The 25315-nt window shown below is 42.1% G+C and overlaps 1 protein-coding gene across 2 annotated transcripts; it reads right to left on the reverse strand.

Annotated features, from left to right (window-relative positions):
• Positions 1-4885: 4885 nt before the first annotated feature.
• TUBA8 (tubulin alpha 8) lies at positions 4886-24673 on the reverse strand. 2 transcript variants are annotated; one of them, XM_047741358.1, is made up of 5 exons: positions 24516-24673; positions 13630-13852; positions 11993-12141; positions 9860-10540; positions 4886-5198 (listed from the first exon to the last, which is right to left on the reverse strand). In XM_047741358.1, exons 1-5 carry the CDS (start codon positions 24516-24518, stop codon positions 4905-4907), a joined length of 1350 nt encoding a protein of 449 aa, XP_047597314.1. In that variant the 5' UTR covers positions 24519-24673; the 3' UTR covers positions 4886-4904. The 2 variants fall into 2 exon arrangements, with proteins under 2 accessions (XP_047597314.1, XP_047597315.1); XM_047741359.1 differs by having other exon boundaries at positions 13630-13694; positions 24516-24652.
• Between the last annotated feature and the right edge of the window lie 642 nt (positions 24674-25315).

Here is a 25315-nt window from a genome sequence, read left to right on the forward strand (position 1 = left end):
AATTTAAAAGAAGATGCTACTACAGACCCTGCAGGTATAAAAGCGTAATAAGAGACTATTACAAACAGCTGTACACACATAAATTTGACAATCTATTCGAACTGAACGATTCTTTGAAAAGCATAAACTACCACACCTCACCAATATGAGATACTTTGAATAACTCAATAAGTTTTAAAGAAATTAAACATTTAATTTTTACAACTCCAAAAAAGAAATCTCCAGGCCCAGTTGGTTTCCCTGTAATAGTACCCTGATACAAAAATAAGACAAAGACAGTGCAAAAAGGAAAAGAAAACTGCAGACCAATATCCTGTATGGATACTGATGTGAAAATTCTTCACAAAATGTTAGCAAATAGAATTCAGCAATATATAAAAAGAATTATACACCTTGACCAGAGAGGGTTTTATTCCAAGGATACAAAGATAGCTCAATAGTCAAAAATCAATGTAATCCACCATGTTAGCAGGCTAAAGAAGAAAATCACGTGATCAAAATCAACTGATACAGAAAAGGCGGTTAACAAAATTTAACAAAATTCAGCTCCTATTTATTATTTAAAACTCTTAAAGAACTAGAAATAGAGGTAAACTTATATACTATATAACTCCATCTGTATAACATTTTCAAGGTAACAAAACTATGGAGATGGGAAACAAATTAGTGATTGCTGGTGTTTAAGGGTTGGGGGGATAGGATGAGTAGGAATAAAGGGGGTAGCAGGAGAGAGATCTTTGTTCTTTGTGGTGATAGAACAGTTCCTTATCCTGACTGGAGTGGTAATTACACAAATCTACACATGTGATAAAATGGCACAGAGATATGCTTACAAATGGTGTCAATGTCATTTCCTGAATTTGATATTATGTAAAATATAATTGTTGGAGGAAATTGAGTAAACCTCTCTGTACCATTTTTGCAACTTCCTGTAAATCTCTATCTCACAATAAAGTTTTTTTAAGAAAAAATAATAAGCAAAAAAATGGGCATTTTTATTGGATTACATTAAATTTGTAAATGAATTTAGGGAGAATAATATGTTTATTTTGTTGATAGTTACCATCCAATAATAAGGAATGTCTTTAAATTTGCTCAAGCCTATTTTTATGTCTTTGAGTCTGAAATTTTCTCATAAAGGCTGCTAAACATTACTAGTTAAATTGTTATTTCTAAGTATTTCTCTTTTTATTTGTTGTCGATGGAGGTTTCTTTTTCCACTAACCAATTATCGTATATTTGTGAAATCAAGACTATTAATTAATATGTTGTTTAAGTTGGTCCTATAGAATAGGGTTGTCCAAATGTACCACCATATCATCAACAAATAGAAATAGTTTCATTTCTTCATTTGCAACTATTATTCTTCTATTTTCCCTTATCTGAATACATTAGCTAATACTTCTAGTACAATTTAAATAGTAGTGGAGGTCCTAAGCATCCAGCATCCCTGCCTTGTCCTTGAACTTAGTAAAATGCCTCTAATGTTTTCCCATTAAGATGCAGGCTTTAAGACTGATGGAACTCCTAATATTGAACTATGGTTGAATTCCTGGAATAAATCCCACTTGGTTGTGCTGTATTTTTCAGTGCATAAATTCTGTTTGATAATAATTTGCTAATGATTTTTGCACTGACATTTATAAGGAAGACCATTTTATGTTTTTATTCCTCCCCTCCCACTGCAAAATAATGGAACCTGCTTAGACAGTCTATCTTCTGGGGTTGCCTGGGTGGGGCAGTCAGTTAAGCATCTGACTTTTGGTTTCGGCTCAGGTTGTGATCTCAAGATTGTGAGATTGAGCCCCACATCAGGCTCCATCCTCATCATGGAGTCTGCTGGAGATTCTCTCTCCTTCTCCCTCTGCTCCTCCCGCTTAATGTCACTTTCTGTAAAATAAATAAATAAAATCTTTTTTTAAAAAGTCTATGTTCTGTCTCATTGATCAAGAGCCAAACAAATAGCCTTACATTTTAGACTTTAGTTTCTAAATCCAAAATGCAATATATAAAAAGTCACATAAGGAGTTCTATTCTGCACATTCATGAAAAGATGTAAGTCAAGTCTCACCTTTACTCTTGGGGATTATGTTACATAAGAGAAGGAAGGATAATCTAAGCACTACAAAATTTAATTAGTATCAGTATTGATATTAATTCTTACTGGCCCACTTACTCTCTCACTTTCATAATCCCTAAAATGCCCAGCATTATAAGTTTGTCACAAGACCTAAAAAAACAAACAAAAATTAGTTTTTTAATGTAGACAGTTTAGACTCACAACATAAGTTTTCAATCCCTTAGTAGATTTGCATTGTAATAGGAAAGGTGAGTCCACTGAGATTCACTCAGTGGCCCTTAACAACTCAGAATAGTGGGGCCAGCGGCAATTTTGTTTTAGAGAAAAGTTAATGCTGATCAAATTGCTGATAGAATTAGCAGTTTGGAGAAAATAAACATACTATCTTTTCCTTAGTAGGCTCATTTTGGAACTTAAGCTGATTGCTGTCAAAACATTGGAGGTCTGTCCATCTTTAGGACCCAGGAATGAGGAATGCATATGAATATCCATGCTGCCAAACTAGAAAGAACCATAATTGAGAAATTATGGCATAAAACTAAAGAAATTTCACTAAATATTAACTTTGGACTCCTAATTCCTGGGATAAAGTATTTAAAAGGTAAAAATGACTCTTGTGGGGGGATAAATGAGAGTGACTTGGGAATCCCTAAGAACTGGTATTAGGATTCAAGAGCCTGGATAATCCAGACCCAGTGAGCTAAACAAACAACCTACAAAAGGCCGTCACACAATTCTCTTATCTAGCATCTGCCAAACTTGCTTTACAGTCTTAAGAAGCCTCTTTCTAATCCCCTACTAGAGAAAGAATAATCATGGTTCCTATCTCAGGTAATGGTACAGAATCACCCACTCTCCTATGTACCCTCTTTGTAGGGACATCTAACTCTGGCTCTAAAATTCAATATCCTACTTCATGACCAGAGTTGAGCAGGGCTGGGGGTACCCAACCCCACGATTGGACAAGGACTTAACCAAATGAAGAAAAATGGAAGAGAAACTGGGGAAAATACATCCAAAGCTTTTATATATCATCCCTCAAACTTTCCTGCAGCCCTATCCTCCTTTATTCATACCTCTTAAACATGTCTTTGCCATTCCTGTTAATTTTAACTAATTTACATTAGTCTAAAGGGAAAAAACATACCATAAGTGATTTATCACAGCCCTAAACCCTGGCCTTGAAGTTATGTTATCTTCTCCTAGTTAGGTCATAGTTATACACCAAGGAAGTCATTTGACGCTTATCAGAAATCCATAGGTAGGTCTCTCAACTTCCTTCAGCTTCAAGAGGGAATATGCCCCTTCTTGAGTTCCTGACTCTAATTCTGTAATACAATTTTCTAATAAATTTGTCTATGCAGTTACCTATGGGACTTGGTGCAGGAATGATCTCAGGTAAGGGAGGTCAGAATGGACAGGAGATCTGGACCTCTTTTTTTTTTTTTTTTTTTTTGCACCATTATCTCCTTCATAGAAGAGCAAGAAAGTGTGCTTTCTGAAAACAATCCTCCAACAGTGATTAGCATTACTTCTTACCTAACCTCCCTTTTCTTGGACCATTTTATTCTATTTTTCTTAGGGCTTCCAAGGAATATACAATAAAAATTAGGGAAAATCAATAATTAACAAAATTTACATTTAAAACACAGGGACCTACTATGGTCCCAACCCTGGGTATTTTACCAATAGTAGCTTCATCAGAACAGTTTTTTGATTTTCCTAAAATCCTACCAGAGCTGCCAACTTCAGGGAATAGATGCATTAACTCATCCTCTCTTTTGTAAGTGTTATACTTTTTTTATTTCTCCTCCATCCATCATTCTATGAAGCAGCAGTTGAAACCTGGACACAGATACCAAGGCATAGAAACAGTGTAGGGTAGACAAAAGAGAATAGAATTAGTAGTCCCTGATCTCTGAGCTCTTCTTACTTTGTGCAATATATCAACTCTGTAAACCCCAGTTTCTTCATCTATAAAATGAGCAGAATATCCATTTAAAATTGTTGAGAGGATTAGAGATAAGGTATGTACATATATAAAGTATATTATATCCTGCTTTAAACCTTCCAAATTTTTGTTTCATTTAGAGAAAAATCTGAACTCCTTACCATGGTCTATAGACTAAGTATGCTCTGGCCCCAGCTTGGTTCTCAGATCTCATCTCCATCTCACAATAAGCTTGTTCCCACATCTGTGTTTTACTCTATGTCCAGCATTCTCTAACTCCAGAATTTCAAATGATGCTCTCTTCTGTTGCTCAGGTCTCCATGGGGCCTTTCCTGACTACCCAGGTTAAAGGAGCACTCCCAGACAATTTTGCCTCATCACGGTTTGTTTGTTTTTTTAAACTTTGTATCAGTTAACACTACCTGAATTATCTCATTCATTTATTTGTGTTTTTACAAGGGCAGGAAATGTGTCTGTCTTCTCACTCTCTAAAAGTGCCACTCTCTTCCTGGAATCTTCCAATGCTCAGATCCTTCCACAGCCAGTAGGCTGCATTTTGGGGTGGGCCCAGACTAATTCAGCATTTAAAATCCTGATTAGGCCTCTTCACAACATGTAACCTGCTTCACCCTAACCTAGAGACAGTGACTCTCATTTTTTTTTTTTAGTGAACAAAGCTACTTTTACCCAAGGGAGGGTCTGAACAGCTCAGCCTCGATTTTCGCCCAGGCACTGGTGTCAGATGCCTCTTCCAATGGAAAACAGAAATTAGGCTGGGCTTAGGAGTGTAGACTATTATTCTTGGAATAGTTAAATGTGCTTTGAGTGGAGAAGCATAAATAAAGAGACACAGCCAAGGGGAAAGTGTTATATTTAAAACTCCTCCCCTTCATTTTCTTCTTCAAATGAATCAGTTCCCACTTCTTCATAATCCTTCTCCAGAGCAGCCAGGTCCTCCCTGGCCTCAGAAAATTCTCCTTCTTCCATTCCCTCTCCAACATACCAGTGCACAAAGGCCCGCTTGGCATACATGAGGTCAAACTTGTGGTCCAGGCGGGCCCAGGCCTCCGCAATTGCAGTTGTGTTGCTCAGCATGCAAACAGCCCGCTGGACTTTGGCCAGGTCCCCTCCTGGCACCACAGTGGGTGGCTGATAGTTGATGCCCACCTGAGGAACAGAGAAAGAAGAGGAGCAATCAAATAAAATGCAGAACAGCCAAAAGATAACTCAAGATGGGGTTATCTCGGTAACACGGTGTGGTAGCAAGACACAGCCATGGGTTGGGAATGGGAGCAAGCCTGGATGTGAAAAGGAGGAACCAAAGGTTTGGAGATATGGACAGGTAGAAAGAGGTGAGTGTTGAAGAGAAGTTAAAAGTGAGTAGAACTGGTTGAAAGCAAATTCAAGAGAAGGGCTATAAAATCTAAAGACTGCAAAAGACTAGATGGAATTTAAATTAAAACTTGGAGACAAGGGACGCCTGGGTGGCTCAGTTGGTTAAGCCGCTGCCTTCGGCTCAGGTCATGATCCCTGGGATCGAGTCCCACATCGGGCTCCTTGTTCTGTGGGGAGCCTGCTTCTCCCTCTGCCTCTGCCTGCCACTCTGTCTGCCTGTGCTCGCTCTCTCTCTCTCTCTCTGACAAATAAATAAATAAAATCTTTAAAAAAAAAAAAACTTGGAGACAAAATAAAAACTGCAAAAGAAAAAGAGGAGAACAGGGATGACTGGGTCCCTCAGAGAGTTAAGCATCTTCTTTCGGCTCGGGGTCCTGGGATCAAGTCCCACATCAGGATCCTTGCTCAATAGGGAGTCTGCTTCTCCCTCTGCCTTCCACTCTCCTGCTTGTTCGCTCGCACTCTCTCTCTGCACCTCCCCCCAGCAAATAAATAAATATTTTTTTTTAAAAAGAAAAGAAAAGGAGGAGTACAGGGCTGGTAATAGGTAGAAATGTTAGTGGGGGAGATCCAAGTAGACAAATGAAGAGTAGTGAGTGAGATTATTATTAAGGGGGGGGTGTACAATACATGTTTATCTTTAAAAGGGAAATAGATCCTCTTTAGAGGCAAATTAATTTTTAGACTTGAAGTTTACTTTTTCCACATGATCATGTAAAGTTTCTCTTAGTTATACTGTCAACAAATTTAGGGGACATTCTCTGCCAAAGGCAAAGGTCTATTTAAAAGATTAGGGAGGTGGGTGAGGCGATGGGGCGACTGGGTGATGGGAATTAAAGAGGGCACGCGATATGATGATTACTGGGTGTTAAGTTCAACTAATGAATCATTGAACATTATATCAAAAATTAATGATGTACTATACCTGGGCTAATTGAATTTAAATTTTTTAAAAATCATGGAGATAATCCAGAGCAATAAATTTTAAAATCCAAAAGTTCCTGGAGGTGGTGTTAATGTTAATCCAGCCCCACATCTGAGGGGAGTGAGGCTGGTTAGAAGAAAAGCAAGTACTTCCATCAAAGAAACTTAATTAAAACTTTTGCCTGGACAAGCCAAATTCCCAAGATCTGATAGCATGGCAGGGTCCTATAAGCTAAGCCTAGCCCAATCTGATGTTAGGGGCACCATCTGAGAAATCTCCCTCCTCCCTATACACATATCCCAAATCAAAGCTAATCCCAGAAACAAAACTGTAGGAAACTGGAAGAAGTTGGAAGTACCAAACCATGATAATATTTAAGGGACACTGAGAACCAAAATACTATCCAAAAAATAGCTCTCCTACCCGGGTCATCATGCCTTAACTGTCAGCCTCTTAATTTCATAGCTTTAAAACGCATGTCCTCAGGGTGCCTGGGTGGCTCAGTGGGTATAATCCTCTGCCTTCGGCTCAGGTCATGGTCTCAGGGTCCTGGGATCGAGCCCCGCATCAGGCTCTCTGCTTCACAAGAAGCCTGCTTCCCCCTCTCTCTCTGCCTGCCTCTCTGCCTACTTGTGATCTCTCTTTCTGTCAAAAAATAAGTAAAATCTTTGTGTACGGTGTAAGAGAATGGTCGAGTTTCATTCTTCTACATATAGCTGTCCAGTTTTCCCAGCACCATTTATTGAAAAGACTGTCTTTTTTCCACTGTATATTTTTTCCTGTTTTGTGGAAGATTATTTGACCATAGAGTTGAGGGTCCATATCTGGGCTCTCTACTCTGTTCCACTGGTCTATGTGTCTGTTTTTATGCCAGTACCATGCTGTCTTGGTGATCTCAGCTTTGTAGTAAAGCTTGAAATCAGGTAACGTGATGCCCCCAGTTTTATTTTTGTTTTTCAACATTTCCTTAGCGATTCGGGGTCTCTTTTGATTCCATACAAATTTTTAGATTATTTGCTCCAGTTCTTTGAAAATACCAGTGGAATTTTGATCGGAATGGCATTAAAAGTATAGATTGCTCTAGGCAGTATAGACATTTTAACAATTATCATATGGTTTCACTTATTTGTGGAGCATAACAAATAGCATGGAGGACAAGGGGGGTTAGAGAAGAGAAGGGAGTTGGGGGAAATTGGAAGGGGAGGTGAACCATGAGAGATTACAGACTCTGAAAAACAATCTGAAGGGTTTGAAGGGGCGGGGGTGGGAGGTTGGGGGAACCAGGTGGTGGGTATTAGAGAGGGCACGGATTGATTGCATGGAGCACTGGGTGTGGTGCAAAAACAATGAATACTGTTACGCTGAAAATAAATTAAAAAACAAAGAATATAACTAGTAAACAGAATACATCAAGGTATTTAACAAAAAAATAATTAAAATAAAATAAAAATAAGTAAAATCTTTTTTAAAAAATAAATAGAATAAAATGCATGTCCTCTTGAGATGTAAGTGGGAGTTGCAGCAGGCTATATAGCCAAGGTGGGTAGCCCATTAAATGAATTCATATCATCTATCACTCCTTTTAGACAAAAGTAGCATCTTGTTGGTAGAGGTGATGCTGAGACAGGGACAAAGGACAAAAATGAGAATGAAAAGGACAATGAATAAAACTTTGCTGTATCACATATTTTGCTAGATCTGACCCTGACCAGCAAAAAACTTTGTACCTGGAGCTAACTGTCTTCTCTCAAAGAGTAATTATCCCTTCAACTGAGTCAAATAGGGACAAACACCCTTGGGGAGGATATGAGAGGATGAAGTCTAACAAACATGAGCTTTTCTGAAAATCATCTTAAGATGCTAGCCCTACCTATCTTTCTGGATATAATCCCCAAACTTCAGCTTAAAATAAAAGGAGAAAATGAGGGGCATCTCTTTTTTGTAAATTCCTCACCACCCTCACATCTCATTTTTTTCTTTTTTCCTATTTATTTTCCTACTAGCTTGTTTTGTTGTTTGTTTCCATTTTAAAAATTTAAAAAGAACTCCATATTTTGGAAGATCTCCTCAGTTTTCACAAGAATGACCAAAACTGATTAAAAACTGGTGTAGTCTAGGGGGGAAAGATTGTGTGTATAGCTAGGAGTACAGCAGTGAGGAAAAATGCTACAAAAGGAGATGAGCTCGGTCAAAGCCTAATATACAAATAGGTCAGTCAAGAGACTGGTACATGATGCCTTGTTTTTGTAAGTCCCATCAGGGAAGAACAAGCATGCTCATCTCTGTATATCTAGCAACTGGTATAACCACCCCTGGTGCTGAGTGAACCTCTGAACTATTAAAGGCATGGCTGGGGGTTACTAACTAATGTAAATGATGGTAGCTACTTTGATAGTGGAATCTGACTAAAGATAATGGGACCACAGGGCAAAGTGATCAAGCAGTTCATAAGCACAGAGCCAGCAGCATGCCTTACCAGTGCAACTCAAAGGAGTGACTTCTGACACTCAACATTCACTAGTTCTGAGATCCATGGGTTTTCCCAGGATGTTGTATCTACCCACTAACCCTCAGAGTTTGGCATTTTACAGATTGCAGACACCTGATCTACAACAGGTTTCCCAGCTTCTGTTTATTCCTGGTTAATGGAAAATGTCAGGGCTTCACAAAATAAGTGGTTCACTATCCTATAGTCGCCATAAAATTTCTTTTTTTTTTTTAAAGATTTTATTTGTTTATTTGACAGAGAGAGATCACAAGTAGACAGAGAGGCAGGCAGAAAGAGAGAAGGAGGGAAGCAGGCTCCCTGCTGAGCAGAGAGCCCGATGCGGGACTCGATCCCAGGACCCTGAGATCATGACCTGAGCTGAAGGCAGCGGCTTAACCCACTGAGCCACCCAGGCGCCCCGCCATAAAATTTCTTATCCTTACTCTAAGTTAATTAAGACTTACAGGATGAATATTTAATTTTTCAAAAATAAATTGGGAGAGGAACACATATTTTTTTAAAGGAGGGAATTTTATCTCTCTGGTAACTTGAATAACTTGGTTAACTCCATTCTCTGATCTATTGTCAGATTACAGGTACCTCCACTTATTCATCCTGATCATCCCACTTGCCTGCATGGGTTCTTTCTAGCCTGTTCACTCCTCCTTATTAGAGAAAAGCCCTTTTCTTCCTGACCTTTGAGATGCTTGCAGATGTTAGGGTATGAGCAACAGGAGGCTTCTCCCTACTGCAATATTGCCCCTCCAAGTATCACAATTGTCCTCCTCCCCCTTCTTTCAATAATCTTCTCAAATTTCTTCTTACCTAAAATGAATGAACTAATGAAATTATGGTTATATTTGTCTTAAGCCCTCTCCCCATATCATCCCATAAAGCTTGAAGCTCCCATGGAATTGTATATCTAAGACCCTGGAATTTACACATCTTCCTCCCTTCTCCCTGGTAATCTCCTCCTGCTTCTCTAATTGTCTATCTTCTCCCTCAGTCATCAGCTCTCACCTTAAAGCCTGTGGGACACCAATCTACAAACTGAATAGTCCTCTTGGTCTTGATGGCGGCAATAGCGACATTCACATCCTTAGGTACCACGTCCCCCCGGTAGAGCATGCAACAGGCCATGTACTTCCCATGTCTTGGGTCACACTTCACCATCTGGCTGTTGGGCTCAAAGCAGGAGCTGGTTATCTCAGCCACAGAGAGTTGTTCATGATAGGCTTTCTCAGCAGATATAATGGGTGCATAAGTGACCAGTGGGAAGTGGATGCGGGGGTAGGGCACCAGGTTGGTCTGGAACTCAGTGAGGTCCACATTAAGGGCCCCATCAAAGCGGAGAGAGGCAGTGATGGAGGACACAATCTGGCTGATGAGGCGGTTGAGGTTGGTATAGGTGGGGCGCTCGATGTCTAAGTTCCTGCGGCAGATGTCATAGATGGCTTCATTGTCCACCATAAAAGCACAATCTGAATGTTCCAGTGTGGTGTGGGTGGTCAGAATGGAGTTGTAGGGCTCCACCACTGCAGTAGAGACCTGAGGGGCTGGGTAGATAGCAAACTCTAGCTTGGACTTCTTGCCATAATCTAGGGAGAGCCGTTCCATCAGCAGAGAAGTGAAGCCAGAGCCAGTGCCCCCTCCAAAACTGTGGAAGATCAGAAAGCCCTGCAAGCCAGAGCAGGCATCTGTCTGGGGAGAGTCGAACATGAGAAGAAACCATGAAGACAAGTTTATGAGAATATCCTCATGTGAACAAAGGCAGGCAATCCTATCTGCCCCCACTCTATTCCTTAACATTTTTATGTCAGTGAAATCAAAACAGTCTTGAAGAAGTAAGATAAAAGGAGTTGGGTTGATCTTGAGAGGACTAGCTAAAATATTAGGGTGGCAAACTGCACAGGTACATGCCACTAGGTATATGGAAGGCTCCAGCCCAGTGGCTTGGTTGAACCAGGAATAAGAATTTCAGAACCACGGTGGTTAATAGCTTTGCCCTTTGAGAACCCCAACTCCTTGCCCATTTTCCCTGCCCTTGTCATTGGTTTTGTGGGAGCTGCTGACTATACATCTCAGCCCCACCTTGAAAGGTGGCTCAGTGTACAAATTTCAGAGATATAAATGGAGTCAGAGAACCTGAGTTTTAGTGTGAATTTTGTCATTTCCCAGTTGTAAAAACTTAAGCAAGTTATTGAACCTCTCCAGATCACTGTTTCTTCCTGACTAAAGTAGGGCAATTTAAAAAAAAAAAACAACCTCATCTCACAAGGTTATTGTGATTATCAAATGAGATAGCATGATATGCTGAGCAAAGACTTGATATGTAGTAAGTACTCAATGTTAGCTTTTATGAGAACCAAGAGAATTCGGACAGTCACAAATTTTTCATTGGGTATGATCTATGATACTTATTCTAAACTTTTGGGGCCCACAGAGAGCTTTGAGACAGATAACCCCTGTGAGCCCTCCACTAAACAGAAAAAGTGAACATATACAAAAATTTGGCACCTTTAGCTCCCAAGAACCCCTGATTAAGTACAACCATTTCCATTGTAAAGATAAGGAAATGAAAGCTCAAGGCAATAAAGTGGCCCACCATACAACTCAGTGCTTTCTAGCCAAAACAACCTGATTTAAATCCCAACTCTGCCACTTTCTAGTTGTGTGATCTAGCTAAATTATTGAGCCACACTGGCCCTCAATTTCTTCATTGTAAAGTACAGGTAAATGACTTTCTGTGTATCATTATTAAAGGAATTAAGTGAAGGAATGTATCTAATTGATATTTGTAATGGCATTTGTAAGTGCTCAAAAGTATCAACAATCTCTTCCTCTCCTCTTCCAAGTTAAATTCTGTGTTAACCTATGCTTCCAACAAGCAAAGAGCTAGCCTTCTTTATACCTGGAATTTCTCCAGATACTACCATATAGTACTGATAAGATTTAGTAAGGCATTGGCTTGTAGGGTAGTTCATGATGTCCAGGTGGAGGAAGGGGCATCATCCCTGTGAATGCTTCTTACAGAACATAAGCAAAAATTCCCAAATCTTAGGAGCTCTATTCTGTAGACAGGGGCCATATGCTTCCACTTATTCTGTCTCTTTTAGCCTGACTCATCAATTCCCTACCCTTGTTCATACTTACCAGCTTCCGTATGCGGTCCAGCACCAGGTCGATGCTCTCCTTGCCCACTGTGTAGTGGCCCCGGGCATAGTTGTTAGCTGCATCCTCCTTCCCTGTGATCAACTGCTCTGGATGGAAGAGCTGACGGTAGGTTCCTGCCCGAACTTCATCTACCAAGAGACAGAAACCATCAGGTCTTACCACATTGTTTATAGAGGAGATGCATCCCTCATTAAATATCATACAATACTTTTCTGGGTCTCCATTTCCTCTACCTGTAAAACTCCACTGAGGTAAAACCAGACAACCCTATAATAAATCTGCAAAAGGTTGAGAGAATTCCAGGGTAACATAGGCACTAATAGAAACAGAAGCCTATGACTCAGGCAAAGAGAAACTTTTCTGCTCTGCTGGCAGGAACTTCTAAAAGCATTAGGTTCACAAAGTTCACCAAACACCAAAGCTGATTGCTCCTTCTTCTACCTTGGCCCCTTAAGTCTTCCTTTTTGTTTTTTCTTTCATGCTGCAAGGTTACCCAAAACTTTAACCCAATTTCATTTGCACCAAAAATGTTCTAGGGATACAGAGAAAGGTTCCAGGGGATCTGCTTTCCCAGGAATTGTCCCACCCCTAAGCTAATATATGTCAGGCACTAGAGATATTTTAAGAATGACTTTGAAGCAGAGCTATACTCCAGGTCCTAGAAGGGTCCACACAAAGTAGATATATGGCAGACCAAGATGTATCAAGCCCCAACTACATGTCCTCTTTTCTTCAGAGTTCCTCTATGCCCCCACCCAGGGAAATCACTCATTTGCATAGTGCCTGGGAAGGTAATCTGCACATTTTATATTTGTACAAAGTATCCCAGGGTTGTATACCTGTAATCTGTTGCCCCTAGAAATTAGTGTTTAGGCATTACAGACATTAGCCCAGATATCTCTGTGAGACTTACCCATCCCTTGCTTGGGTGAACCAGCGCTGAAGCTGAGGAAATCCTGATGTTAGGCTGAGGATTGACCCAGGAATCATACCCAAGGTAAATGATGCCGGGGTGGTGGAGAGAACTCAGGGGAAAGGTGAAGCACCAAGAACCCTGTTCCAACACAAGTCTGTTTTCTAGGATCCAGAGGAGGTTCCTTCTAGAACTGCAGCAACCTCTGGCTTTAAAGAATGTGTCTGCTATTATTTCATTTTGTGTAAGATACTTCAAGGTTATAGAGACCCATGAGAAAAGACTGCAATTATTATAGAATCAGAAACCTATACTTTGGAAAATTGACTATTTGGAGACCTCTCGTAATTCCTAAAATTTTTATTTTTCTACTATTTTATTTTTCTACCCTTAGCACATAGTTAAGACTCTCTCAATTTGGATCTTTCTCAACAGGTTTAAGGGTTTTAAGTACAGGGTATTTTGATCTGCATAGGTTACAGCTGTAATGGGGGAGCAGAGATCTGTCTTCTCTATTGTGAGACTCCACCAGACTGTGGAGATTTCAAGGAATTGACAGAAGTAAGTGTGGGGTGGGGTGGGGAGGTTCTAGCTGAGCCACCCCCACCTTCCAGTTAGAGATTCTGCTTCCTTAGCTATCATGGGCCAAAGGCTCTGCAGCTTCATGTTGTTTTCTGTAGAAAGGATCCTAGCCCATACTCACCTACTACAGTAGGCTCCAGATCTACCATGACAGCCCGAGGCACATGTTTCCCATTTCCAGTTTCACTGAAAAAGGTGGTGAATGAGTCATCGTCGTTGACCTTGCTGGCCTGGACACCAAAGGTGCCATCTGCCTGGATGCCATGTTCCAGACAGAAGAGCTCCCAGCAGGCATTGCCAATCTGAACTCCTGCTTGACCCACGTGGACTGATATGCACTCCCGCTGTGAGGAGAGTGCAGAATCAAGGTCAGAGAATCCTAGGCCTTGGTTATGCCCTTGTGCTATATCCTGCACATCTGAGGACTTGTCTCTCCCTAGCATTCAACTCGCAGGATATCCATCCCTCCAACCATGCCATATAAAACCAGGTGGGATCTGAGGTGTCAGGTGTCTAACCCTAACCCCCTCAGTCTGGACTGAGACTTGGCTCTGAGGAAGAATCAGTTTTATGGCTTGCTCCGAAGTTTGTTTCCCAGGTTAATCCTTTGTTCCAAGAAAAGGAAAAAGAGGGCAGCTATACTCATAAAACAAGGGGCTAATTCCAAACCATGAAATTCCTGTGCTGATGAAGGAGGTCAAAGGATGAATCAGTGATAACAGCAGAAACTGTCCATAAATTCCCTAGCATAGGGGCGCCTGGGTGGCTCAGTGGGTTAAGCCGCTGCCTTCGGCTCGGGTCATGATCCCGGGTCCTGGGTTCGAGCCCCACATCGGGCTTTCTGCTCAGCAGGGAGCCTGCTTCCTCCACTCTCTCTGCCTGCCTCTCTGCTTACTTGTGATTTCTCTCTGTCAAATAAATAAATAAATAAATCTTTAAAAAAAAAAAATTCCCTAGCATACACAGTGGCAGCATTCATATTCATGCCTAAGCCCTGACCTTCCTAGACAACAGCCTCTCTCTTTCTCTCTCTCTCCCTCTCCCTCTCCCTCCATTCATTTCCCTCCCTCTCCCTCTCTTTCTCATGCACACACACACACACACACACACTCAGAGTCTCAGAATATCATAAAGCAGATAAACTCTCATGGAAGGAAAATACTTTATAACTAGGTATCATGAGTGTCTTTAGTGTTCTGGCTCCAAATGTAGGAAGAAGAAAAGACTGTTACATCAGCAAAGGAGAGTTGAGAGCGCATAATTTGTTGGGAACCTAAATTAGGTTCCTCACTGAAGCTGGAAAATTTCTTTGCAACTACCATAATTTGCTCCCTTGTCTATGTCAGGCCACATATTAAAGCTGACCTTTAGAGGGTCCTTACCTCTTTGTTACTCTGGTATGAAGCCATAATTACCTCATTGATCATAATACTAATAGTTGAGGATGAGAATGGGTGGGTGTGTGGGTGTGTGGGTGGCAGAAAGAAAGAGAGAGAGAGAGAATATTAATGTCTGTGTATTAATAGAAGCTGGGGTTTCACCAGGAATCATGATCACATCACCTCCATATATCCCACCAATGAGGAAGCAGTGACCAACACAAAGTGGCTCTGTGCCTGTGAGGCCTGCTAGAGTCCAGATGGGAAGCATGTGCTTCATCGTGGGTTTCTATTCTTATCCATGACCCGACTTGGCATTTTCCAGCTAGGTAACCCAAGCCAGGAGCAAAGCCTCCAGAAAATTTGGCTGGGCATTGAAACACATGGAGCCGGAGGGAACCTGTAGGTTCTCTGGGCAAGGGAACAGGGCAGCTACCCCAAATAACACCTGAAAGAGCCAGAGGTGCCAGGACCCATTACTCCCTAATTCAATTTTAGAACTGAGTACCTATCTTACACCTGCCCTTGCCTTAGGGAGCATAGAGCATGGGTGTTCACAGCAGCCAGTATGTAACATAGCCCTATCTGGGAATACAGCCCAGCTACATTTCCATGAGTCTGATGGCCAGAGAAAGGTTCCACTCACAAAGTTGTCCCACACCCCAGCGTTTAAATCTCGCCTTCTCAATTTACTTGCTATGCTGTGTGACCTTGGCTGAGTTAACTAATTTTGCCTCATCTGAAAATAGTAAATTAGGGACACCTGGGTGGCTCAGTCAGTTAAATGGCTGCCTTTGGCTCAGGTCATGATCCCAGAACTCTGGGATCAAGTCCCAGGGTCCTGGGATTGAGCCCCTTGCTCAGCGGAGAGCCTGCTTCTCCCCTGCCTGCCATTCCCCCTTCTGTGCTTGCTCTCTGTCTCTCTGTCTCCCTCACCCTCTCTGTGTCAAATAAATAAAATCTTTTAAAGAAAAATTTTTAATGAAAATAATAAGTTAGTCATGATTATGTTGTTTTTGCCTTTACCATTATTATTTTCATTATGATAATACCTTGTAGCTTTATTCTCCACCCAGAAGAAACACAGGTGGAAAGTTAGAGACTCCAGGTCCCCATTCTACTCACCTTTACTGTAAGGTCTATTTTCTGCCTTTACCTTGGGTCTTAATTCAGACTTTAAAAGAGTGTCCTACACCCAGAAACCACCCACAACCAGTGTGTTGTTAATCAGTCCACATCTTTCATATCCAGGCAGCCATGACTTCCTAAAGAGGTGTCTAAAGCTGATAGGAATTTGGAGACCTAAAAAAATATCTGATCCTATTTATCACTTCCAGTTGACAGAATCCTCTGTGGCCCTCACCCTCAGTCTTCTGAGCTTTGCCCTCCCCCACCAACCACCACCATACCCCAACTATCCTCCAGGTCTGTCTGTGGTGCTATTTGCTCTCCAGTCAGCCCTTCCTTCTGGAACACTCTTTTTCAGCAAGAATGCAGGGATATTTCAAAAAGATCAGAGGTCATGGGAGGAAGAGTAAGGCCTCTTTGGGACCAGAAAACTACCAATATGGTGATATCAATGATATAAGCCTTTTTGTTATCCCCTTTAATCTCACAAACACTGATAAATATGCCAGTCTTCACAAACATGCTCTTGCTCTCTCGCTCTCCCTCTCTCTCTCACACACACACACATATACACACCCCTTAGGAAGAGCTATTTTCCTTGTTAAACTAATTTAGAGTAACTGGAAGTATAAAAGAATCTCAGAAATAACTGATATGTTCAGATGTTTCCAAAACCCAAAAGTGGCTACACCAATCAAGAGAAAAGGAAGATCCCTCAATACCATTCCCCACTAACAGGAACCAGGCTCCTGGGAGAAATGAAGAGTTCTAAATCTGGGGCAAGGAACATACAAGATGAGCCTGGAACATTTTATGGTGCCTGAAAGCACAGAAGCTAACACAGATTGGGATGACGTCGAAAGATCTCAGAAACCAACTTGAAGAAACTTCCACTGCCAAAGATGAGACAGTATGAGCACCAAAAAGAAGAATAATGGTACTTGATTGGAACAGGATGTATATAAAAATCCACAACTCCTTAGTGTTATCAAGAAAAGAAAACAACTTATTTGTCCCCAAATAGCACAGTTTATGAGGGAAAGCTCTTTTTTTAACTGAAGAATATCAGCTAATAAATGGACAAGGAATGATATATTAAGAAATGTTGCCATATTACAATCCCTAATCACATAATTGATTTGGACAAGGATGCCAACACCATTAAGTGAAAGGTTGATGGGAAAAGAATGGATATTCACATAGCATTAAAGCATCATTGTAATTTACAGGTTACAAGGGGGAAAAAGTAACCACAACAGTTGTTAGCCAAACACGGGGGTCAATCTTAACAGTACTGATAGTGAGAGCACCAGACATTAAGAACATCCTGATGTGATACAACATGACAACATCACCCCTGAGGAATTCTTATGCATAGCCTCAGGATGGCTGAGTGGCTCAGTTGGTTAAGCAACTCTTGATTTTGGCTGAAGTCATGATTGCAGGGTTGTGAGATCGAGCCCCACGTTGTGCTCTACACTGGGCTTGTAGCCTGCCTAAGATTCTCTCTCTCTCTCTCTCTCTCTCCCTCTGCCCCTCCCCACCCCACTCAGTCTTGCTCTTGCATTCACTCTCTAAAACAAACAAACAAAACTCAGCCTTAATCTACTAAACTTTTTTTTTTTTGGTGCAAAATTGTGGTTTATTAAAGCACAGGAAAAGGACCCATGGGCAGAAAGAGCCGCTGCACTATTAAACACTTTAAATCTAGTTTTCAAATGGTAGAAAACACCAGGTTCTGAGTGATAAGTGACATCATGAGAAAACAATAAAATAAATCCAGAAGGTGAAACATTCTACAGGGCAATTGATACAATATTTTTAGTTCATGAAAAATAAAGATGATAGGAGAGATTGTTCCATATCAAAAGAAACTCAAGAAACACAAGTCCACACGTAGTATGTGCACTTTGCCTGAATTCTGATTTGAACAAATCAAAATTATTTGGGAGACAAATAGAGAAATTGATTAATTTTGTTAAGCATGATAATGAAAGTATATTTAGGTATAACAATGTCCTTATTTTTTAGAGTACTTTTTTTTTATTATGTTCAGTTAGCCAACATAGAGTACATCATTAGTTTTTGAGGGTCACTTCCAAAGCATTTGGGGCAAAATGCCATGATATCTGTATTTTACTTTAAAATACTTCAACAGGGCGCCTGGGTGGCTCAGTGGGTTAAACCGCTGCCTTTGGCTCAGGTCATGATCCCAGGTCCTGGGTTCGAGCCCCACATCGGGCTTTCTGCTCAGCAGGGAGCCTGCTTCCTCCTCTCTCTCTGCCTGCCTCTCTGCTTACTTGTGATTTCTCTCTGTCAAATAAATAAATAAAATCTTTAAAAAAAAAAAAACTTCAACAAACACAGCAGATAAAATAAAAATGGCAGAAAAATGATAATTATTATTATTAAATCTAGATCATATATGTATGGATGGCATTAAAATTTTTTCACACTTAAAAGAAAAAAATTAAAGAAAGGAACTACAGGAAGAATGGGAGTAAAGATTCCATTCACCATAATTATCTTAACCTGCAGGGCCCAGGCTCTTCCTGTCCCATTTCACTTAGTCATTATTCAACTAACAATATTAAGAACTAATTTTTCAGGGGTGCCTGGGTGGCTCAGTGGGTTAAAGCCTCTGCCTTCAGCTCAGGTCATGACCCCGGGGTCCTGGGATCGAGCCCCACATCGGGCTCTCTGCTCAGCGGGGAGCCTGCTTCCCCCTCTCTCTCTGCCTGCCTCTCTGCCTGCTTGTGATCCCTGTCTGTCAAATAAATAAATAAAATCTTTAAAAAAAAAAAAAAAGAACTAATTTGTCAGTGCACGGAGCTAGTCTTCTCCAGTCACTGCCTGATCACCATCCCCATCTCCCTCCCTGGAAGTTCTACATAGATAAACACAGAGCAGACCCAGTGCTGTTGGCCTTGTGAGGTTACCCCTCATGCTGAAGAGAGGTCATCTATCTGGCATAACCAGGGATGCTATGTCAACTGTAAATGTTTAGGACACTAGAACTATACTGGCCTCGTGGGTCACCAAATATAATTCCCTCCCCATTTTACAGATGAAAAATCTGAGGCTGAGAAAGTTAAAGGGACAAATTCGAGATTTCATAGCTCTGCAGCAGGAGCCCAGACTGAAACCCAGGTCTTCTGACCTCAGCCTGAGTTCTTTCCTTTACACCACATAACCTCCAGCCTCACTTGCACTCTGAACTTCCAGGGCCCTGGAGTGTGCCCACATCTACATCCACGCAAGCCTGATAGTGTATATAGCAAGGCCAAGCTTGTATAGCAAAACTCCAAACAGAAAAAAGCTCAGTGCAGAAAGAAACAGAATGGCTTATGGTGGCAGCCTCTTTGAAAATGGGTCATCCTTCTCTCATAGAACCAAGAATCTTTTTTCAGGACTGATGTGTACAAGGACAGGGAGGGGGCCAAAGTATAGAAGAAGCTGACCCAGCAGAGGATATTTAAGTCCTAAATTTTCTCCAAATTCAGATTTCAGATCTCCCTATCTAGCCAATCAGAGCTCATGTTTTCTCTCACAGTATTTCTCTCTCTCAGTTCCATTTCGAATCTGGGCTTGTAGAGCTCAGACCATTTCTGTGCTCCAGGGATGCTGTGAGGTGAAAGGGGTCCCCTGTGTGCTGCTGGACCTCTCTGCCCAGCAATCCAGAGGGTGAAGATGAAGGAGATGGACAGATCTAATACAGGAGTTTTCTTTCCTCAAGAAAAGTATGACATATCCTTACACAGACCTAATGCTGGTATAATTACAAAAGTTACCCACTCTTTATTCCTACAACAAATGTTTATTGTGTTATTATTGTGTTATTATGTGTTAGAAGGTATGGAAAGGTACTAGGCTAACTCCTACTCCTCCTACTCATTAAATTCACTTCATACAGGAAGTCTGGGAAACCACAAACCAGCACAGGGTCCCTACTATGTGTTCCCAAGATCCACTTCTTCTCTATTATTGTATTTATCACACCCTATTATAGCTGCTTGTTCAATTTTCTGACTTCCTAGCAGAGAGAAAAAGATTTGTGTGGGCAAGGAACCCCTGCTTACTCAGTACATCCCCAGTAACAAGCACAGTGCTTGTAGTGGGTGCTTAACAAATATAGGGATGATTAGAATGAAAACTCTGCACTGAGGGGTCTTATAATCTATTTAACAAAAGAGTAGGCAGTGCTGAAGAGACAATGGGAGTTCAAAGGAGAAAAAAACAACTCTGGCTTGGTTTCCTGGAACGGGAATATTTGCAGCGACCTTGACGAATTTTAAAAACATGCCAAAATGGTCATTTTAGTTGAGCTTAGGAGCAATGTTAACAAGAGGCAGGAAAACTTAGGGCAAGTCCCACAAATCATGCAGCTTGCCTGATGTGTAGGCTCATGAAAAGCAGAACAGATGAGACATCTGTGCCACCTACCTTCATCTTCCATGGGGAGGGGAACCTATGTTTTGCAGAATATCAAAAAAGAATTTCTAAAACTTTACAGCCCTATTATAATTCCACTATAAGAAACCTTTTCATACATCAATCTTATATTATTTCCATTTTAATATTAGTCATTCCCTTTATTTTGTTCTCAGATGACTAAAATCAGCTAATTAAGACCCTCTGTGGAAGATTTGTAGCTTCAAAAATCATTTTGAAGTATCATAAAACAATAAAACTGGAATATTATCTAGGAAAGGAACAGACCAGCGGTATATGACACATGAAAACCTGAAACCAGTCCACATCTCTTGAGCACCAATGTGGTCAAATGCCACACAGCTGCTTTCAGAAGCATATCATTACACCAAATTATGTCTAGTGGTCAGGCTGGGCTAATAAATCACCTATATTTTAGAATCTAGGTCAAAGATGTGGTCTACTAATAAAAAGTAGATCCACAGTGTTATGGAGGAATAACTAAAGTAAGAAGAATTGTGACTCATTAAAGATTGCTTGAATTATCTCTGCTCAAAGACCTTCAATTACAGCATATTTAGAATCACTCAGAACAAAGAAGAGATAGCAAGCCAGAAAAAGCAAGAAAAAAACTTGACCTAAATTAACATCAGTGAATGAAAGAGGTTCAAGAGAGGGGTCTTGGATTATAGGCACTGCATTTAGGGCAGCAATAGCGATGACATTAAGACCACCTTTAGGAATGGCAGGAATGTGAAGTAAATAGACTCCCAGCCTAAGAGACCTATTGGTGTCCGAAGGCCCTTAGGCGTTAGCTGACATTGGGGACAAGAGTGAGACACAGCTAAGGAGTTTTAATCTGGTACATAGCACCCATTTCATTTTCCCATTCTCTCATTATCTGGGAGAAATTCTAACAGGAAGACACAGACAGTGGAAATGTCAACCACAAAAGCCACAGATAGCATTACTGGTCCCTTGTCAGCCAAAGGGAAAAGGAGCAGTTGGTCCTCTTTCTCCCCCAAGGAAGAAGCAATTGGGTCCACCCACCCCCTATCACCAGTCCTGAATTCACCAGCTATTTCCCCCTCAGAAGTTATTTTTAACTTTTCATCTTCCTCTCAAGGTCACTCAGGAGCCCTCCAACCCTCCGAAAGGACACTCAGCAACAGCAATAGCCCTCTAGCTCTGCATGGGCCTGACTTGAGCCTGAAGCTTCCTATGAAAACTCCTCCTCATTTAGCCAGCACCTTTGCCCTAGCCGCTGCAGAGGGAAGTTCTGTTCATCAGGGCTCCTCTGTTACTCAGAGCCATGGACCCCCACAACGTCTGGGGGAATCTGTGCTTAGTAATGGGAAGGGCAGAGGCAGCAGTGACTCTAGAAGTGGTCTGAGGTCAGAAAATAAGTATGGACCCTGCAGAGCTCAGCCATGCCTGCCTACGTGGGGGCAGTTTACAGAGGACTGCAGACACAGAAGCAGTGTCCACCTCATCCCCCAAACACTCCCCCCTCTACTTTTTTTCTTGAGGAAACAAGCTCTTTGTTGCCACTTCATGCCTATCCCCATCTGAATTGGTGCTCCCTTGTTCAGAAGAAATGCAGTTAAGGAGACTGTGCTGCAGATATTCTCACCTCCCCATAAACCCAGACACTTTCTCTGTACCCTTGTATCGTTGACACAGGCTTGGCTTGGGGCACCTGGCCAGGAGTCTCCATACCACTTTCCCCAAAGGTGTCCTAGTCTCAGTTCCTAGAACTACTTACTGGAAGGCCACTGGGAGCAGATTGAGATGCTCAGTTATAGGATTAGTTATACATTTCTTACTCAAAACCTACAGAAATGCTTAATCTAATTCTTCTTAAGACAGAAGTAGCCTTCTCCCTCCAACCCTCACAAGAGAAGGGAATCCTGGAGGATGGCTGCCTGAGCCAATCTGTTAAAGGAAGCAAAATCCTTTCTCCAGGGTGGAATTCTTTGGGTCTTCATTTATTAGATGGATCATTCTAGCCTTTCATGAATGAGTAAAGAGATTTTTAAAAAGAGGTTCTATGAGTAGGAAATGGCCAATAAAAAATGTTTTCCAAAAAAAAAAAAAAAAAGTTTTCCCATTAAGACAATGCTACCCATGTAATTAAATATTTCAAACACAACCTGCTATACAAAATTCAGTTTCAAAATAAATAAAAAATCCCTTCTCAAAATATTCAACCATAGGTTTTCAGTTAAACAGCCACATTTAAAATAAGGTTTTACTGTTTAAAATTTTTATTTACTAGATATTTTCAGAAACTTTCCTATTGAATACATAGTCAATAATTACAATCCTTGGCTCCCTTGTAAGTCTCCTTTAAGGCTCTATTCTGAGAGTCACTATAGCATTCAGGTCAAAGTTAAAACATGCAAAAGAAAGCACTTTGAAAATTATAAAGCACTACATACTAGATAGTATAAACATTAAATATCAAATTTTGAGTATGCCTAGGATTTCCTTCAGAATAATAGAAAGTGAGGGAAAGGGGAATAAATAAAGCAAGATTTGTCATAAGTAAATAATTGTTGAAATTGGATGAGGCATACACTGGGGTTCATTACACCATTTTCTTCCCTTTTGTATATGTTTGAAATTCTCCACAATATTAAGTTTAAAATAGTAAAGCTAGATGGAGTTGTGGAAATTGTAACCTTAACCCCTCTTCATTTTGTAGATGAGAAAACCCATCTAATGAGGTTAATCAAACTTCTTGAAGCTAGCTGCAGAGCCAGGAGTCAAAATTCTTCTCTGGGCTTCTTCTATGGCTTCACATGAGGGGCCTCAGACAGGAGTCGATTCCTTTGGCCACTATCACCAATATCCCCCCAAGTTCTTAAAGCTCCCAGGTGGGTCTGGGAGCATGCTCCAGAGAGAGAGGCTGCTGCACAGACCTCTAGCTAGAAACAGAGCTGGAGCCAGAGCTAGAGGCCCTGGGCATTTTCCAAAAAGAGCAGAGGCTGGGTGAGGAGGGTTTTCTAGCCTGCCCTGCTTGATCGCTGACACCTAGAGCAAGAGTGCCCAGAGAACCTGACATTGGATTGCTTATTCTGTCCCCCTCCTCCACCCAACTCTCCCAATCCACCCCTTCTCTACCAAAATACCAGGGCTCTGAGCAAGGAGATTCTGGGTTTTCAGGTGTTCAGGGAAATAGATTGGGAACGGTTTTATCCACTCCCGGGGGAGAACGGGGAGGGTCACAGGAAGGATTCTAGAGAGCCTGGAGAAGCCCCCTCTAGCCAAGTAGGATCTGCGTCTGCAAGAGGGGATAGATTTCGGGGGCGGGGAGGGGGGTGGAGAAGGAGCCACCGCTGAGCCTTTAACCATGACAGTAAACAAAAAGAGAAGTCCTGGGGTCCCCTTGCCTTCTGAGGGAGACTTCTGTGCGCCAAAGTCCTTCCGATTTCGACCGCTGGAAAAACTGGGGAGTTGGCGTGGGTGCCAGGTGTCTGGGAGGCTGAGAGCATTCAAGTTTTAAATGCCCCCCCACACACAAGCCCAAGCGAATATTCAGAGACAAGAAAGGAAAATGACCTCAAGCAAGGGGAGACCGTGATGCCCTAAGTCCTCTGTCACATTCTGGGGGCTCTGTCTCATTTGATTGGATTTGGGGACCTAACTGCACCCATTCCCCCAGCCGCCGGAGCCCACCTCAGCCATCTGGAATCCCTGGACTGTCTCCTACTTAACCCACTCTAGTCCCTGAGCTGCCCGTCTGGGGATTCCTCAGAATCTCACCTCTTCGGCGCCTCCTTCCCATATCCTCCCTCTCCTCACCTGCTTGCGCAAATCTCCCCTAGGTCCCTTTGGAGGGAGATTCGCCTCAGGTCTCTACTTTATGTAAAAGGGTACTGGCACGAGTGTCCTCCGCCCAAGGGCAGGACCTCTTCGACCCTGAACTGACACCCCAAGAGACTTCAAGCTCCGCAGATCCAAAGCGATGGATCTGTTAGCCCCCGCGTAGATATGGCTCTCGGCTTGGTGCCAGCCCCGCGCCCCAGATCCCTGGCCCCCAGCCCCGGGACCTGGAAAGGCTCACCATGGCGGCTGCTCTCCTCGCCGGCTCGCCTCCCAGCTGGGCCTGCCCACCCCAACTGCTCTAGATACAGCCGCCTCCGCTGTTGTGACACACTGGGCGGGAGGGGGCCGGGGACAGACATGCTGGGCCAGCAGCTGCCCTGCTGCATCACAGTGCCCAGGGAGGGGAGGGACCGGGGCAGGTCACAATTGCTCCTCCCAGTCTACTCCCGGCTCAAATCCCTGGGCAGCCCCGATGGCCCCGCCCCGCCTCTGGGTCGACCTTCAGGCATCTTCCGCTGCTGCTCCTGCTGAGAATTCCGCCGTTAGGTTCCCAGCGATTCCGTGGCTCCGTGGGGAAGCCTAGCCCAGTCCTATTACCAAGGCGCACTCATAGTCTGTGTGACCGGCCATTAGCTGGAAAGCTGCTTAGAAAAGAAATGTAAAAGTGCTGCTAGACAAAATGTTCGTCACTGCCCAAACTTTCATTCTCTTCCTGCCGCCAATCACTAGCCACCTGATTGGGGTTTAGATGACGGCAGTCATCCTAAACCCAGGAGAGTGCGGGTCTCACTGCTAGGAGGAGTAAGCTTCCAGGCTCAGCTCTGCTTCTTACCTGTCTGTGCTTGAGCAAGTTGCTGAGTCTCTGGTCTAGTAACCTCTTTCTACTTCCATCAAAGACTATGTGGTTACTGGGGAATTACCTGAGATAACATGTATAAAACCATAAAGCTCCACGTACACAGCAGGTGCTCAATACTTAAGCTGTTTCTGTTTCTACTGCTCTATCGGTGTACACCACTCTTCCACCATTATTTTCAA

The sequence above is a fragment of the Lutra lutra genome, chromosome 8 (assembly GCF_902655055.1).
Source record: "Lutra lutra chromosome 8, mLutLut1.2, whole genome shotgun sequence".
NCBI lineage: Eukaryota > Metazoa > Chordata > Mammalia > Carnivora > Mustelidae > Lutra > Lutra lutra.

Coding starts and splice junctions, on each gene's coding strand:
- TUBA8 (XM_047741358.1), bottom strand. Junction 12,142..13,629: donor TCTGGAGCCTACTGTAGTAG/GTGAGTATGGGC, acceptor GTCTCTTGGTAG/ATGAAGTTCGGGCAGGAACC. Junction 5,199..9,859: donor GGTGTCCCACAGGCTTTAAG/GTGAGAGCTGAT, acceptor TCTGTTCCTCAG/GTGGGCATCAACTATCAGCC.